Genomic DNA, 16,684 nt, shown 5'->3' on the forward strand with positions numbered 1-16,684 from the left:
CATCCATTAATGATTCGAATTCATTATCCCTCATATTTTGTAATCTTTGCTTTGTAAGAGCAAGAAATCTCATAGCATTGACAATATCTTGATCCATCCTTTGTAATTAGGAGCTCAATTCATTTGTCATCATAAGAACTTTCTATATCAAGTGCAGCATAAAGGTAAAATCAAATTTCTTAATCGTATCCACAAGAGTTTTAGCAAGAAGTCTATCAGTATAATTTGGACACTCGCATCCAGTAAATTCAAGCACATGAATAACTGATGGAAACAGAACAATAAGATTATCTAATGTTCTATAATGAGAACCCCAACGAGTATCACCTGCCCGCTAAAGCCCACGTTCTTGATTTAATCGTCGCCCAGTATGCACTTCCCCTGATATGAGCAACTCCTCTAACTGTTCAGCTTGGTGTTTCCGAAATAAATCTCTGCGCTTAAAAGATGCTCTAACAATATTTAACACATTAGTAACTAAGCAAAAAAAGTCATCTACATTTGAATCCTTCTTTGCAAGAGCCACTACTAGTGTTAACTGCAATTGGTGGGCAAAACAATGAATGCAATATGCTGATGGAGTCTCATTCAAAATCAAAGTTTTAAGACCATTTAGATGTCCTTTCATATTGCTAGCTCCATCATAAACTTTCCCACGTATTTGGGATGGACTTAATGAGTGATCTGAAAGAAAATAGTAGATTGCTTCCTTTAATGAACAAGCAGATGTATCACTAACATGAATAATACCAACAAATCGCTCTATCACTTCTCCTTCTTTGTTAACATATCTCAAAACAAGTGACATTTGCTCTTTGTGTGATACATCCTTTGATTCATCGACTAGTATCCCAAAATAATCCTCATCTAAATCTTCAAGAATAGATTTGATTGTTTCCTTAGCACAAGAATCAACAATATCCTTTTGAATACTTGGAGAACACATCATTTCATTTTTTGGAGCTTTTTCTAAAATAATGCTTCCAACATCTTCATTAATATTTCCATACCATTGCAAAAGTTCACGAAAAATATCTCTATTTGAAGAAGATCGACTCTCATCATGTCCACAGAATGATAATCCTAATTTCAAGAGAAATCTTGTCACATCAACTGAAGCACTCAAGCGACACCGAGACTCACTTTTTTCTTTCTTGGACTTTTTATCAAAGAAAGTGCGTATTGACTGTGATTGATTCATCAAATCAAGCATCTTGTTGAAACACTTGTTGTGGATGCTATTTATATCTCCAACATGAGCTCTAAATCTTTCAGTAGCTTTGTTCCAAGCTCTAAAGCCGGTCTTTGTGAAAGCAGCATCAACCACATCTCCACGACTTCCACATTCATTTTGAAACAAGTAGCAACACAAACAAAACGCAACATCTTTTGTTATGCTATACTCCAACCACTTACGATCATTAAACCAATCAGGAAAAAACTGATGCATTTCCTTCCCAAACATAGTTTTAGGAAATTTATGATCCTTAGGTTGGCAAGGTTTTTAAGAATATAATATCTCCTAATATCATCACGTATATTAGGATTATATTTTGCAATGGCCTTTCTAATTCCTGGATCAGCTTCAAGAGATTCTAAATCAACATCTGAAATAAATGTTTTCCTTTGAATTTTCGAAGCTATGGTTGAAGCAGTAGATGGATGAGTAGAGCTAGAACTTGGATGCTCAATTTTCGATCTTGTGACATACTTATCCATCTCAATTTACAAAGATAAATTCCTGCAAAAAAATCAATTTTATCATAGAATTAATTCACATAATTCAATTAATTTTATTGAAATCTATAACTTTCTATCAACAACCCATACAACAATTAATATATCTATTTTGATCTTTTCAACACCACAAGCAATAATTAGCAATATATGAGTCAATGAGCACAAAAATTTTAAATTAGCACAATTTGTTATTTGTATACATCCTAAAATTTAATTTTTGAATAAAGTAAGTTGGTAAGAAAAAAATTTATTTCAAAAGTATTCAAAAAATATATTTTTAATCACAAAACACTAAATATGTGAGACTCTAAAGTCTAAATCTATTTATCAAGTAACAAAAAAAGTATGTGGAATCTATTTTAAGAATTAAGACTTAAGAGTACTAGCCATAAGCAATGAAAATCTCAAAACCTAATTCCCCAAACCCTTTTTTCATTATCTAACTTTAATCAAACATCAAATCTTATTACCTTGCTTTTGTATTTTGATTTTCAAAGAAAAAAGCTTGAAGTTTGTTGTTGGGCTAGCTGCTTTCTCTTTGAAACAAGAAGAAGAAGAAGAATGATTTCGTCATTTTGTTAAAAGAAAAAATTCCATAAAAACGGGCAGTGGAAAAGGTTTTAAAGCATAGGAAAAGTTAAAAATAAAAAAGAAACCCTAAACTAATTAATAATAGAAAAAGTCAAAACAGGTACAAAATTCGGAGTAAAATAAGCCCTTAATTAAAAAAAGGAAAAGTTAAAAAAAAACAGATGGGGCAGACGAATTTGAACCCTCGCCCGCATGCTTCGTGCGCGTTATATTTCAATCATTAACCAGCGCACCCATGACTGCTTTTGTTCTATGGGTGCTTATTTATCTTTAATAACGTATTTATCATATTTTCTATATATATACAAAAAAAATTCTGGAGTCAGTGGGTGCTCGAGCACCCGATACTGACTATGTGGGTCCGCCCCTGCTAAGCCCCACACTTGAGTATCGAAATGTTTTGCTAGAGCCCCGCCCCGAGGTGAGTGCGAACAGAGTCTTTTAAAACACTATTGACACTCAATTTTGACCCTCCCCGATAAGTATTAATTCACAAGCTTCTTAACTCCCAAAACGATTTAGAATAATTAGTTTGATAAAATTCAAATACTTTTCAAAGTCATTTTAAGTGATCTTAGTCGATTTTCATAATTTATAAATAGTAAATATATTTCATATAATTTTATAGATATAATTGGTATATTTCATAAATATTTAAAAATCATCTAAAAATGATTTTATTTTAAATATTCTATTAAAATTAGTTTAGTTTAAATTATGGTTAATTTTAAAATTAATTGGTTTATAATTGAATTAATTATTTATTTTGTTAAGATTGAGAAGCTCCTAAATTAATTATATTAATTCATCTTATTTAGATTTTAGCCGAATTTGCAAATGAAATTCAATTTGGTTAAGTTTGTAATCTCAATTGGCCAATTTCAATCCAATTTGGCAAATTTAGTTTTTTCACTTAGCTATGTCAAAACCAACTTTGGGCCCTTTTCTTTAATTTTCAGCAGCCCAAGTTTAATTCCCAACCCACCACCTTTCCAATTCCAGCAATTTCCAGCAATAAGACCCAAAATCCAGCCCACATTTTCTCAACCCGACCCAACCTTTTTTCCCTCTCAAAAGAGACCCAATTCCAGTTCAATGTTACCAACCCATTCCAAACACCAACATCAGCAACGCGTCAACAGCGAGTACACGAAAAAACAAAGCAAATTCACAGCGTGAACAACATCTCAAAACAACGATCCAAATAGCAACCAAACGACGCTTCCTACGTTCACGATTTTTCACGGCGATACATGGTCCAATACACAAAAAAACAGCAATAGAGGGTAGTGTTGTGTCTCATTTGTCCTCTTCCTCCAACATCCTTTTCAATCGCAACAAAAAAGAACAACAAAAGCATATGCGGGATCGTCATTGCACCTTGGGATTGAGCTATATGGCACAGCGAGGACGATCGAATCGATCCGGAGCATCCATTTTCCCTTTCCTCTTTCAGAATGGGCCGAAAACTTCAGAAAAAGGGTGTCTTCCCTAAAATGGTGAAAGAGTTTTGACGTTTGAATTTGGGTGGGCCTCATTCCTACCCGTTTTTCACCCGTTTCCCCCAGAAAATTAACCCTAATTCTCATCTATGTAAGTCTACTCTTCTTCAGTAAAAAGTGTGGGAGAAAATTTGTTGGTAGAAAGAAGTGAGAAAAATACAAAAAGAAACTGAAATTCATCAAGCATAGGCAAGAAAAATCAAAGCAAAAGTTAGAATGATAGTGTTTATATCTTCGAGTTTCTGAATCTTCTGTTTGGAATTCGAGTTTCCGACGAGATTCCATTCGTAGTAAAGTCGCTACTCCCTGCTCGTTTTGTCTCGGTTCTGCTGCTCCAATAAAGGTAATCTTGCGTCCTCTTGTATTCCATTTCAATATGGTGTGTTGTATACTCAATAATTTGTTATAAGTTATGTTATTTAGTGTATTTGGTTCATCGTTTTAGCATTTCTGTGAATCCCGAGTCAGCTAGCATGAGTCAAATTTTAATAAAGTTTCTCTTGGTATTATATGGTAGTTGTTAATTAGATTTGTTGGCTCAATATCATGACTTGTGAGACTGGTTGGTTTCTGTTTTGTTTTTTTTGCTCGAAATGATTTCGTATTCATTTGGTTTCAAGTGTCAAACATATAGGCTATTTAGATAGATTTCTTCACCATTTTGGGTGTTACAACTTGTAGTATCATCTTAACAAGTCATTTTTGCCTATTTAAACATAATGTTCAATGTGTTTTCATGTTACTGTACCAATTAAGAGCTTTTGAAACTCATGGTGATTTCATTTTTCATTTAGGATAATTAGTCTAACTCTTTATCTTGTTTCTAATAGAATTGCAAATATTTTGGATTGATCCTTATATTATCATTGTTGAAATTCGCTAAGAGTCATGTTTTTCCCTTTTGTTTAAAACTATTTTTTCTCTTCTCTGTGAAGTCTTAATTTTGGGTTTAGATTTTGTTTGGTTACCTGAGTTGAATATGTTGCCTTTATTATTTTAATATATCTTTGGTTAAATCTTTGTCTTTGTGTTGCCAGTACCTGTAATATTGCTTTGCTCTCATGTATAGTAGCCATTAAAATTTGTTTGCTTGAGAATATAATATTAGATTTTTGCATAAGTTATTTTAATATTAGTCCAAATAGAATGTGTCTTACACGTGATTCAAAAATGTGCATTCTTCCTTATGTTTTCTTTTTCCAGTGAGCTTATTTCCAAGTCAATAAGTTTGTTGTCATTATAGGTGTTTGACTCTTGATTCTTAATATTGTGGTATAAAAATGTATTTCTTTTAGGTTTATCTACTTGATGCTCACTGTAACATTCTGAGACCAAGATTAATTATTATAAATGTGCTTTGACTATATTGAGCGTCTGTTTAGCTATTGACGGGCAATTGAGCTTGTCATTATCCCACATGCTTAGTTATTTTAGTGGAGTCTCGTTATGATTCGTTATTAATCCTTATATTTTTTTTCTCGAACAAACTTTTGATCCGAGTCCAATTTGGGAATCCCTCTTTCCTCGAATTATTCCGTTGGATCAAATCCAACAATTTCCTTTGAGTTGGCCACCACCTCAAAGGAGCAACGAAGATGAAATAGGGGTATAACTCAAATACACAGGGGAAAAGGCCAAAATTTGGCTTGCATACAGTAGTATACATCAAAATGCATACACATATTTCTGAAGGCAAATAAGCCTATAGCCCTTGAATATTTTTCAGCAGGTTCAGGCAGCAAAAGAAATGGGCCAAGGCCCAATGAAATAAGCACCAACAAATATTTTGATGAAAGTGGGCCAAAAACCCATCATTTTGGGCTCGACTTTAGCATTAGGACAGGTTCAGCATATTTGGAGTGTGGGGGCTTAAGTCCATTATTTGGACCAAAATTTTAGAGTTAGGACAGGTGGGCCAAAAGCCCAACATTAATTGAATTTGGGCAAGGAAGCCCAAGTCCAAAGATTTCTCTTCATTTAACTACTTATTTGTTTATTTGTATTTGACTAACAATTTATCTTCATCTTGGTTTGACTAAATTAATTTCCCAAAGATAGCCATTTTTTTTTATCATATTCAAATAAATAATATTTATTTTATTTTATATTTATCTTTATTTTATTATTTGTCTTGCAACTTGAATTATTCCCTATAGAATATTTCCCTTTAATTGTTCCCCTTAAAAAAATAGGTAAATAATAATTAAAAAAATGAATGAGTTCTTTTTTACTTGATAAAATTTTTAAAAGTTAGTTGAAAAGTCATTTTAGTCAAATCGCCGGTCAACCGCAAGTTAGCGGACATTCCGAGGGCCTAACATCTTCTCGAAATGTACATTAAACTCGAACCCTTTTCATTTTCAACTGATTTTATATGTTTAAGTCTTTTGAAAATCTTAAGTTTTTTCTTGATTTTTACTAAAAAAATTAAGTGGCGACTCTGTTTCTTTTGGAAATTCGATTTCTCTTAAATCATATGTTTAATCGATTTTTCCAAAACTTAGTCAATTTTCTTTTATTTAAATTTTCGAGTAAAACAGAAATGGCGACTCTGATGGGGACTTAATTAAGTTCTAACCATAAGATTTGACTTATTTGACTAATTGTTATTAATTGCTGAATTGTTTATATGCGCTTAATGTGTTTAAATTGATATAGCTGACATTGCATTCATGGCATATCATGTTGTATGTATAGTATATTAAGGATGGTTTCTGCATAATCGCAGCCAAACTTTTTATACTCAACCTTTTTTCGGAAGGATCAGCAATTTATTGGTATGTCGTGTGTCCAATGGTTGTCGTGAGTTCCAGCCTAAGTTGTTCACTTGGGTTCTCGATCTTTCAAAAGTCACTCTTAATCAACTAGCGTAGAGCGAAACCAAATCCCTAATTTAGCGCATGGTAACCATACCTCATCCTTACCTTCAAGTTTGGTGGAAGTTCATGAACGCGGAAGACAAGAAGAAACTTAAACTAAGTTGACCCAACACCCAAGGCGTGTTGGGCCTATTAGAAGCCCACCTTGTGTCTATTTGACCCATTTTGGTCAATAAAAGACAATCATGATTATGTGTTTAATTGAATGATGTATATGTCATTTTTAAAGAAATTAATTATCAAGTGGGGGTGGGGGTTAACTTACCTTTGTCTGTTTTCTTGTAAGATGAATCCGACATGTGAGCCGTTGAGGACCCGAATGGTGACCATACCTCATCCTTACCTTCAAGTTTGGTGGAAGTTCATGAACGCGGAAGACAAGAAGAAAGTTCAAAGACACATAGGTCATCTCCCGTCATTAATAGAAATGGTAGCCTATCCCGAGTTGATTGGAACAATGGTGAAATTTTGGGACAGCGACAACATGGTATTTCGGTTTGGGGAAGTAGAGTTGACTCCGACTATTGATGAAGTTCTTGCAATTTATGAGAGTGTTAGAATGTGCAACAAGAGGAAACACCAACCTGATACTGATCTTCTCTTTCCGAAGGTATGGGATTTTGACGAAATTAAAGAAAAAATTTCACTTATCAAAGTTGAATGGATGGACAGCTTCCCTGATCAAATATTCCACTTCGGAAGTTGTATTATTAATTTGGACGCGCAAGAGCTTACGAGAAGTTCAAAGAAGAGTTTGTCTCGAAAGAAAAATGGAAGGAAACACGCCCCCTCGCTTTTGCGATATGCTTACTTGGGACAATGGTGTTTTCCCAAGGACCAAACTACACCATCCATCCAAGTGTAGTAATGGTCACTCATGCTATTTTTAATGGAGTAGGCCACAGGTCTGCAAAAAAATACTACAATTTGGCTCCCATGATCCTTGCTGACATTTACAGGGCATTGGATAGATGTAAAAGTGGCACACGTTTCTTTCAAGGGTGCAACCTAATACTTCAATGGTGGATGATGAGACAATTGATCAAAGCTCATAATCCAAAGGAACCAGATCCCTTGGAAAGACCGAACAAACTCAAAAATCACGATTGGTGCGTGCAACGTAATCATTTCAACAGGATTGGAGGCCCAGAATTTTGGTACCTGAGACTTCAGGGTTTGAGAGAGGAAAATGTGCAGTGGTCGATCCAATGTTTGGTAGTAATAAAACAAATGGTGATCCGAAGTGGAAAGGCCCCCTACTTGATATTTGTTGGGTTGAGAGGAACTCGGCCATATGCTCATTCTCAAGTACTTAGACAACTAGGAGGGAAACAAAAGTTTCCTCAAATCGAAGACATGATAAGATTTGTGACGGATCATGAAAATGGCGAAATCGCTTTTACTAAAAAGATGCTTCAATTATGGAAAACTCGAAGGGTATTGGGTGAGCCGGTGCCAAACAGGTTTCATCCTGAATGTTCTAAGGATTACAAGGAATGGTTAAAGAAGAGACTCGCTGGAACTATCGAACCCGGTCCAAACGTTCCCCATATTATTGCAAAAGTTGGAGCCAAACATCAAATTTGACTTCATCGACTCCAATAGAAGTTTGATAGGAATGAGTTAAAGCATCAACGTCGGCATTCAGAAGACGCTGAAGTCATAGCTCAATTAAAGCAAGAGCTAAAAAGAGCCACGCAATGCATGTCAGAATTGGATGATAGCATGGAACAACAGATTCAATCGGTCTAGAGGTTCAGGTATCAAGAAGGGGCTCAGTTGGCAAGAGATCACCTATGGGCGAACATATATGCTATGCGGGAAGAGGTCAGCATCGCCATGAGGACCAGACTTGGTAAAGGATCAGGATGAGCTTGAAGTTTGTTATAATCCCCTGCGTGGGATTGCTTTATTTGTACTTTGCTTTGTAATTTACTTTGCGAACTCATTTCCCTAATTTTATGTTTATCAAACATTTTTGAATGCTATTAATGAAATATTTTGGGGATAATGAATTGGCTTAAAAAGACATATACATCCTTCAATTCGCTAGGCCTACCATTGGCACAAAAGGGTCACATGTATGTTTAGGACGCGATATTTCTCTATTTACTTGTGTACTTTAACTGTTTATGTGGTACGTTGCTTTGAATGAGGACATTTTAACCCACTCCTTGTCAAAAAATTTCTGAAAAAATCTCTACAATGCCAAATACAAGTCACTACCAAAATGTGCATCCAAAATTCTATGATTCTTGAGTTTCTCAGCCAGAAATAAAATTCTACTACCAAATCTTAAAACATTACTTTGTCATCTTAGGAAAGGTAAAATTGTTGTTAAGATGGAAAAAGACAAGAATGTCGAGGTGAAGACGACTGAGGAGAAAGAAGAATGGAAATAGAACTAGCCACCGCAGATACGCAAGCCAAAAGTGCAGCACTAGACGCGGAGTTGGCGGCTAAGATGGCAAGATATGCTATCATGAATAAAGAGACGGTTCTTATGTGAAAGGAACATGATGTCTTCAATAATGATATAACTATGAGGCTTCAGAAGATACGCGAAAAACGTTCTTTCTTCAATCAGAAAGCCAATAGTGGTCCCGAAGACACTCACCCTGGTGCTACTGAAGAAGATATCAATGAGGAAATCATATATATGTCTCCCTTTCTAGGACGTCTGAAATGAGGAGAAAAAAATATCACTCTCCCAGCTTATGAGCGGACACATAGCGTGGGGGTAAAAGTCATGTTGTGTGCTCTCATTTATGAGCACCTTAAGGCTTCACGCATACTGAAGCATCTCGAATGAACCACTTTTGGGTTTGGGCATGAAAGCTCTCAAAAGACGTGTGCCTACCACCCGAACCAAAGAAGACACACTATAAAAGAATGTGTGAAGCTTAATGCAACAATCCACAACCTGATCAATATTGGGAAGATCCCGTATATGTGGGGTGAGAACACCGTCATTACCTGTGACCAACCGGAGCCTAGTATGCCGGTCACTGAGCACACTTTGTTTTATTTTCACTACTTCATGCCTTTTAAGAAAAAGTTGTTAGATATCTACAGTCATTTGGTTCAAAAAGGGGTCTTAGCCTCTACAGAAAGGATGACGAAGCAATTGATCCCGTTGGGATTGAAATCTGGAGACCTTACCCTTATCATGACGCCATAGATCACAACATTGGAAGGTGCCTCGGGTTTCGCTATGACATGGAATCCCTCATCAACATGGGAAAGATTCAAGTTGAGTTTCAGCCCCCATGATTAATGTAGCAGTCAGAAGAAGAAGCTTTGATGAAGACAGCATCTATCTTTTAGGAGCTTTATTGTATGTTTTTTTACTTTCCTTGTAATCTCCAAAAAATGAATGAATGAAAATGAGAATTTCCTTTTGTATTTGAACTACGTAGGACCTGAATTATCCTTTGGAGATACGTATGCAGCCTTTCAAGGCCCGTCCCTTATCTTTTAAAATTTTATTTTCCCCCTTTCATTCTACAAGGAAACATTGAATTCACATCAACAGATGCCGGAAGATGCAACAAGAAGACCTTAGCTCAACGCAATTTAGCCTTTCTGAGTCACTAGCCTCAAAATAAAACGAGTAAAGTCCTGCTTGTTCAAAAAATCAGTCCCCATTATTCATGGGTTAACATGCCCTCAAACAAAGCAACTCTTATGTGTTCACATGTTTTCTATGTGATATTTTGCATTACTTGCCCTGAACTAAAACTAATAAATTTGCCTTTGAGTTATTTTTCTTTCACATGTAGTTAGAACTGATCTGTGTCGATAAGTTGGCTGAACACCCTTATTTTACAACATCAAAAGGCCCTATAGATTCCTTCCCCAGTCAAAGTTCTCGAAAGGGCAAGTCAACAATGGGGATAACGTTGAGGATACCGGCCTTACCGATGTCGTCGTGGCTCAACCCATCATTGCTGATCAGAACGAACTAATTATGCAGTTGATGCAACAGATCACCGAGATGAGGGTCGAAATGCAGAGAAGGCAAGATTTGCCTAATCCGAGTTTTACTTTCAATGCTCCAGCAGACGGAAGGCCTCCACTTCACTTTCCTCCTTCAAACGCGGAACATGCCCAAAACCCACCCTCAAGTCCTGCTTATAACCCCTCAATCATCGATCTAAGCACCCAAAATCCCTAATATGCCTCTGCCTCTTATCAGACACCACCCCATCCTCAAAATACCAATATCCAAGTGCCACTTCCTCCCCAAAACGCCAACTTCCAAACTGGTCCACCACCTCAAAACCAAAATGTTAACAACCCGCAAACTTTCCTCCATCACCAAAATCAACATACCAACCCCCAGACTTTCCCTCAAAACTACCAAGTCACTCAAAATGCCCAGAGTCCCTCCATTGCTCCACCCCTACATCAAAAAGCCACTTTCCAAATCCTGGTCCCCAATGAGCATGACGCCAATGGTTTTGAGCTCGACCACTATGAGGAGCGAGAGAGAGAGTGGAGATCAAAGGAAGAGGCCGCCAAGCTGAATATGAAGGAAAAGATCAGAAAGGCCTTGAAAGAGTTGCAGTGTATTCATGAAGTCGCCGGTTTGGTTATGAAGATTTATGCATTCATCCAAATTTGGACCTTCCGAAAGGGTTTAAGGTGCTAATATTCGACATTTTCGGAGGAATAGGGAACCCCTTAGCGCTCTTGAGGGCCTACTGTGACCAGCTTGTGGGAGTTGGAAGAGATGAAGTTTTACTAATGCAGCTTTTTAGCCGAAGTCTGAGTGGGGAGGCTCTGGAATGGTTTACATCTCATGAAATAAGACAGTGGCCTATATGGAATGCTCTGGCTAAGGACTTCATCGAACTATTCACCTACAATGTAGAGATCATTCCTGATCGTTATTCCTTGGAAAAAATGAAGTAGAAATCAAATGAAAGTTACAGAGAATTTCTATACAAATGGAGAAATGAGGCAGCTAAAGTTCGGCCTCTTATGTCTGAGAATGAAATTATTGAAGTATTTGTGCAAGTTCAAGAGCCCAAATATTATGATAGAATTATGCTGCTCATTGGAGCAAAGTTTGCTGAGATAGTCAAAGTAGGTGAGACTATCGAAGATGGATTAAGAACTAGAAAGATTGTATGCGTTGCTGCCTCGCCCGGATCCTCGAGTTTGTTGAAGAAGAAAAGAGAAGATGTGTCTTCTATCTCTTATGAGGGGAAGAACCCCAAGGAAATCCTCATCATACCAAGGTCGTTCTCGACCTTCACAGAGTTTGTACCCGGCTTGTTATGCATAGGCTGATTACCAAAATACCCCTCACCCTAGTTACCAAAATACCTCTCCCTCCAATTATCAAAATACTCCCCCTCCTATCTACCAAACTCCCACTCCAGTTTACCAAACTCCACCTCATCACTATCGAAACGTCGCCCCCAACTGTGCTAACGTCCAGGCAAATTACCAAACTCCTCCCCCAATGTACCAAACCCAGCTCCATTTTACCAAAATACCCCCCCCCCCTTGAACTACCAAGCTCCACAGCCAAATTCCCAAACTAATCCATACCCAAGATATCAAGACCCACGTCCAAACACTCCAAATTATCGTCAAATGCCACATCCTCAACAAGGCAATTACGATCACCCCCGTCCTAGATTTGAGAAGAAGCCCATTGGAATTTTCGAGCGATTAACTACGGCAAGATATATTCATCCAGTGGGGCCTAAGTCGGTTGACACTAGCTCAAAGTTTTACAGACCTAATTAGAGGTGTGCATATCACTTCAATGGTGTTGGGCATGATACCGAAGACTGTATCAACCTAAAGCACAAGATTCAAGACCTGATTGACCAGAAAGTGGTTTGTCTCCAGAAAGTCGCGCCCAATGTCAATAGTAATCCTTTGCCAAATCATGGAGGTGTTACTATCAATATGATAGAGACGGATAAGGATTGGTGCGTGACAAAGGCAATAGTTTCGATAGCTCCTAATGAACTGGAAAGGGCCGTAGCTTCGTTGAGCATTAAAGAGAAGAAAGAGTTTGTGATTCTGACACCCGAGAAGGTTGTTGCCTTGGTTCCACGAGAAACTCTTGCCCGACCAAAGTTTGAGGTTGAAACGGTTGTTACCTAGGGTATGACCAGATCCGACAGGTGCTACACACCAGAAGAGTTAGCCCAGGGAGTGCAGAAAAAGGATCAGCCTAAAAGGCCAATTAGTGAAGCTGAAGATGAAGAATTCTGGAAAAGATGCAACCAAAAGATTACTCAATCGTGAAACATCTAGAGAAAACACCCGCTCAGATTTTTGTATGGGCTTTGTTGATGAGTTCACAACTGCATAGGCAAGCGTTGATGAAGGCTTTGGATTATACTTATGTGCCTATGGGTACTACCAATGATAATCTGGCAGTCATGATAAACCAAGTTGTTTGAGGACACCGCATCAGTTTCTGTGACGAAGAGTTGCCTTTTGAAGGCAAGATGCACAACAAAGCTCTGCACGTCACCATTATGTGCCGAGACAAAGTTATAAATCGCGCCTTGATCAATGAAGGATCTGGTTTCAATATTTTCCCACTTTCGACTCTGAAGCATCTAAACTTCGACTTGGGAAAGGTTCACCAAAACCAAGTCAATGTGAGGGCTTTCGATGGAGTGCAAAGAGACACGTTGGGTGCTGTAAGCTTGGATATTCATATGGGTTCTGAGGAATTCAATGTGGAGTTTCAGGTGTTGGACATCAATACCAGTTACAATTTGCTTCTGGAAAGACCGTTTATCCACATGGCTGGGGTTGTGCCTTCTACCCTTCACCAACTGATGAAATTTGTTTGGAAGGACCAGGATTTGGTCATTCACGGTGAAGGAAGCCATTCCAATGGATATGCACCGATCGTTGATGAGGTCTCCCGAGGTTATGATTTCTAGACAGTCGAGCTGGTAAATGCCACCGGTGATGACTTGGCTCCACAGCCCATATGCCTTCTGTGTACAAGATGATTTCTACTGTTATGCTTCGGAGTGGTTTCAAACCAAGTTTCAGATTAGGGAAGCATTTTCAAGGAATTATCGAGCCTATCCAAATTCCCGCCAAAGGAGCAAAGTTTGGTTTGGGGTATGTCCCCACAGATAATGAAGCAGAGAGGAAGAACAAGAGTGTTGATCAAGCATTGGCCAGGCAAATTCCTCATCTGTACCAGTCATTCCCGGTGCGAGAATATGTCAACGATGGCGGTCTGGGGGAAGGAATCTGGGGCATGTTCAAAGAAGTTAACGCAGTCATAGAGGATGAAGCTGGGACCTCAGGAATCCGCAATGCCGAGCCAAAGGAGCAGTTGCAGAATTGGACCTCCATGCCGTTTTAGATCCCCTGTTCATCTTAGTAGAGAGGACGCGTATTTATGTTTGTTTTGAAAATCGGTGGTAGTCCGGAAGAGGCCCGAGACCCACCATTTATGCAGTTTTCTTTTATTGTTTGAGTCTTTTTTAAATTCCCCTGTGATGTTTAAAAAGGCAAAATAGCCCTTGGCCATGGCCAAAGTTTGTGCTTGTTTTTAAATTTAAATGAAAGCCTCTTTTATCGAAATTTGTTTATTTTCTTATCTGTTATGTTTTACTTTCCTAACTTTGTTTGTTTATAATTTTAGTAATATTAATTTAAAACCTGCCAATGACATGTCATGTCATGAACCGAGTGAACAAAATGAGGCAGGTGATGACGAATGCGAGGAATACGAAGAAGAAAATGAGGTACCCGAACATGTTGCTGAAAAGTTTTGACAATTCGAGACTCAACCCAAGCCGAATTTAGAAGAAACTAAAACTGTGAATCTTGGAGATGAGGAATGTGTTAAAGAAGTAAAAAATAACATCCATCTTGACTGAAGCTCAAAGAAGGGATCTGGTTAGTTTGCTTAGAGAATACATTGATGTATTTGCCTGTTCTTATAGAGATATGCCAGGGCTGAGTACGAATATGGTGTCCCACAAGTTGTCGATTAATCCAAAATTCAGTCCAGTAAAACAAAAGACTCGGAAATTCAAGCCTGAGTTGAGTTTAAAGATCAAAAAAGAGATTACCAAACAGATCGAGTCTCAAGTAGTAGAAGTGACGCAATATCTGACTTGGTTAGCCAATGTTGTTTCGGTTGCCAAGAAAGACCAAAAGATCAGAATTTGCGTTGACTACCGAGATCTCAACAAAGCAAGCCCGAAAGATAATTTTCCATTACCAAACATCCACATTCTCATTGATAATTATGCTAACCATGAGATGCAGTCATTTGTGAATTGTTATGCGGGTTACCACCAGATCCTGATAGATGAAGAAGATGTAGAAAAGACAATTTTTATTACGCGTTCGGGTGTATATTATTATCGGGTGATGCCGTTTGGTCTCAAAAATGCCGGTGCTACTTACATGAGGGCTATGACGACCATCTCATAATATGATTCACAAGAAGATCGAGGTGTATGTAGATGATGTCATAATCAAGTCCCGCGAAAGTTCGGATCACTTGACTCACTTGAGAAAATTCTTTGATCGTCTACGCCGATACAATTTGAAGTTAAATCCCACCAAGTGTACTTTTGGAGTGCCGACTGGAAAATTATTGGGATTCAAAGTTAGCAGAAGAGGCATTGAGCTTGATCCTTCCAAGATCAAAGCGATTCAAGAGTTACCTCCTCCGAAGACCAAGAAAGAGGTGATGAGTTTCCTGGGAAGGTTGAACTACATCAGTCAGTTTATAGCTCAGTCCACCATGGTATGTGAGCCCATTTTCTAATTGTTGAAAAAAGATGTCTTGGCCAAGTGGACCGGAGAATGTCAAACTGTTTTTGATGCCATCAAGGACTATTTGTCCAATCCACCGGTATTGGTTCCCCCACGGGAGGAAAGTCCATTGTTACTGTATTTGTCGGTCTCGGATAACGCATTTGGATGCGTGCTTGGTCAACATGATGAAACTGGGAAGAAGGAGCGAGCCATCTATTACTTGAGCAAGAAATTCACTCCATATGAGGCTCGTTACACTCTTTTGGAGACGACATGTTGTGCTTTGACCTGGATTGCTCAAAAGTTGAGACATTATTTGTCTTCTTATACCACATACCTTATTTCTAGAATGGATCCATTAAAGTATATTTTTCATAAAGAAATACCGACCGGGAAGTTGGCTAAATGGCAAATGTTTTTGAGTGAGTTTGACATTGTGTATGTGACTCAAAAGGCGATAAAATCATAGGCATTGGCTGATCATCTTGCGGAGAATCCAGTAGATGAAGAGTATGAAACGCTTAAGACTTATTTTCCCGATGAAGAAGTTCCATTTGTGGGTGAAGATATTTCTGAAGCATACCCTGGTTGGAGAGTATTCTTTGATGGAGCAGCAAATCACCAAGGGAAAGGTATCGGAGTGGTCTTAGTGTCAGAAATCGATCAGAATTATCCTATGGCTGCTAAACTCCGATTTGATTGCACAAAGAACGTGGCTGAGTATGAAGCTTGCATCATCGGTCTGAAGATGGCAATCGATATGAACGCTCATGAGTTGTTGGTTATTGGAGATTCAGATTTACTGATTCACCAAGTTCAAGGAGAATGGGCCGTGAAGAACCCAAAGATCACACCGTATGTGCAGTATATACAGAAGTTGTGTAAGAGATTTCACAAGATTGAATTCAGGCACACTCCCAGGACACAAAATGAGTTAGTCGATGCTCTTGCCACCATCGCATCAATGATTAAACATCCAGATACAAATTATATTTGTCACGCCCCGAGCTACCCCCGAGACCCGGACACGGGACCTAGGACCACAAGTGATCCCAAGCTAACCCTGCTGGCATGATCATAAGCATACTAAATATAATCTGAATAATAGAAACTGTGCGGAAGCTAAATCATAAATAAATCTGAAAAGATGGGGAATACCCATATACTATAACTGAGATATATGAAAACTGATGAGTT

At 38.1% G+C, this 16,684-nt stretch overlaps 1 protein-coding gene across 1 annotated transcript; it reads right to left on the bottom strand.

Moving 5' to 3' along the window:
• Positions 1 to 334: 334 nt before the first annotated feature.
• On the bottom strand, positions 335 to 1,465 carry LOC107063364 (zinc finger MYM-type protein 1-like). Its single transcript, XM_015315162.1, has one exon. It carries the CDS (start codon positions 1,463 to 1,465, stop codon positions 335 to 337), a length of 1,131 nt encoding a protein of 376 aa, XP_015170648.1.
• Between the last annotated feature and the right edge of the window lie 15,219 nt (positions 1,466 to 16,684).

Source organism: Solanum tuberosum, unplaced genomic scaffold (genome assembly GCF_000226075.1).
Source record: "Solanum tuberosum cultivar DM 1-3 516 R44 unplaced genomic scaffold, SolTub_3.0 scf00337, whole genome shotgun sequence".
NCBI lineage: Eukaryota > Viridiplantae > Streptophyta > Magnoliopsida > Solanales > Solanaceae > Solanum > Solanum tuberosum.

Bases quoted from the DNA above. Each gene is read 5' to 3' on its own strand.
- LOC107063364 (XM_015315162.1), bottom strand. From the start codon at position 1,465: ATGTTTGGGAAGGAAATGCATCAGTTTTTTCCTGATTGGTTTAATGAT.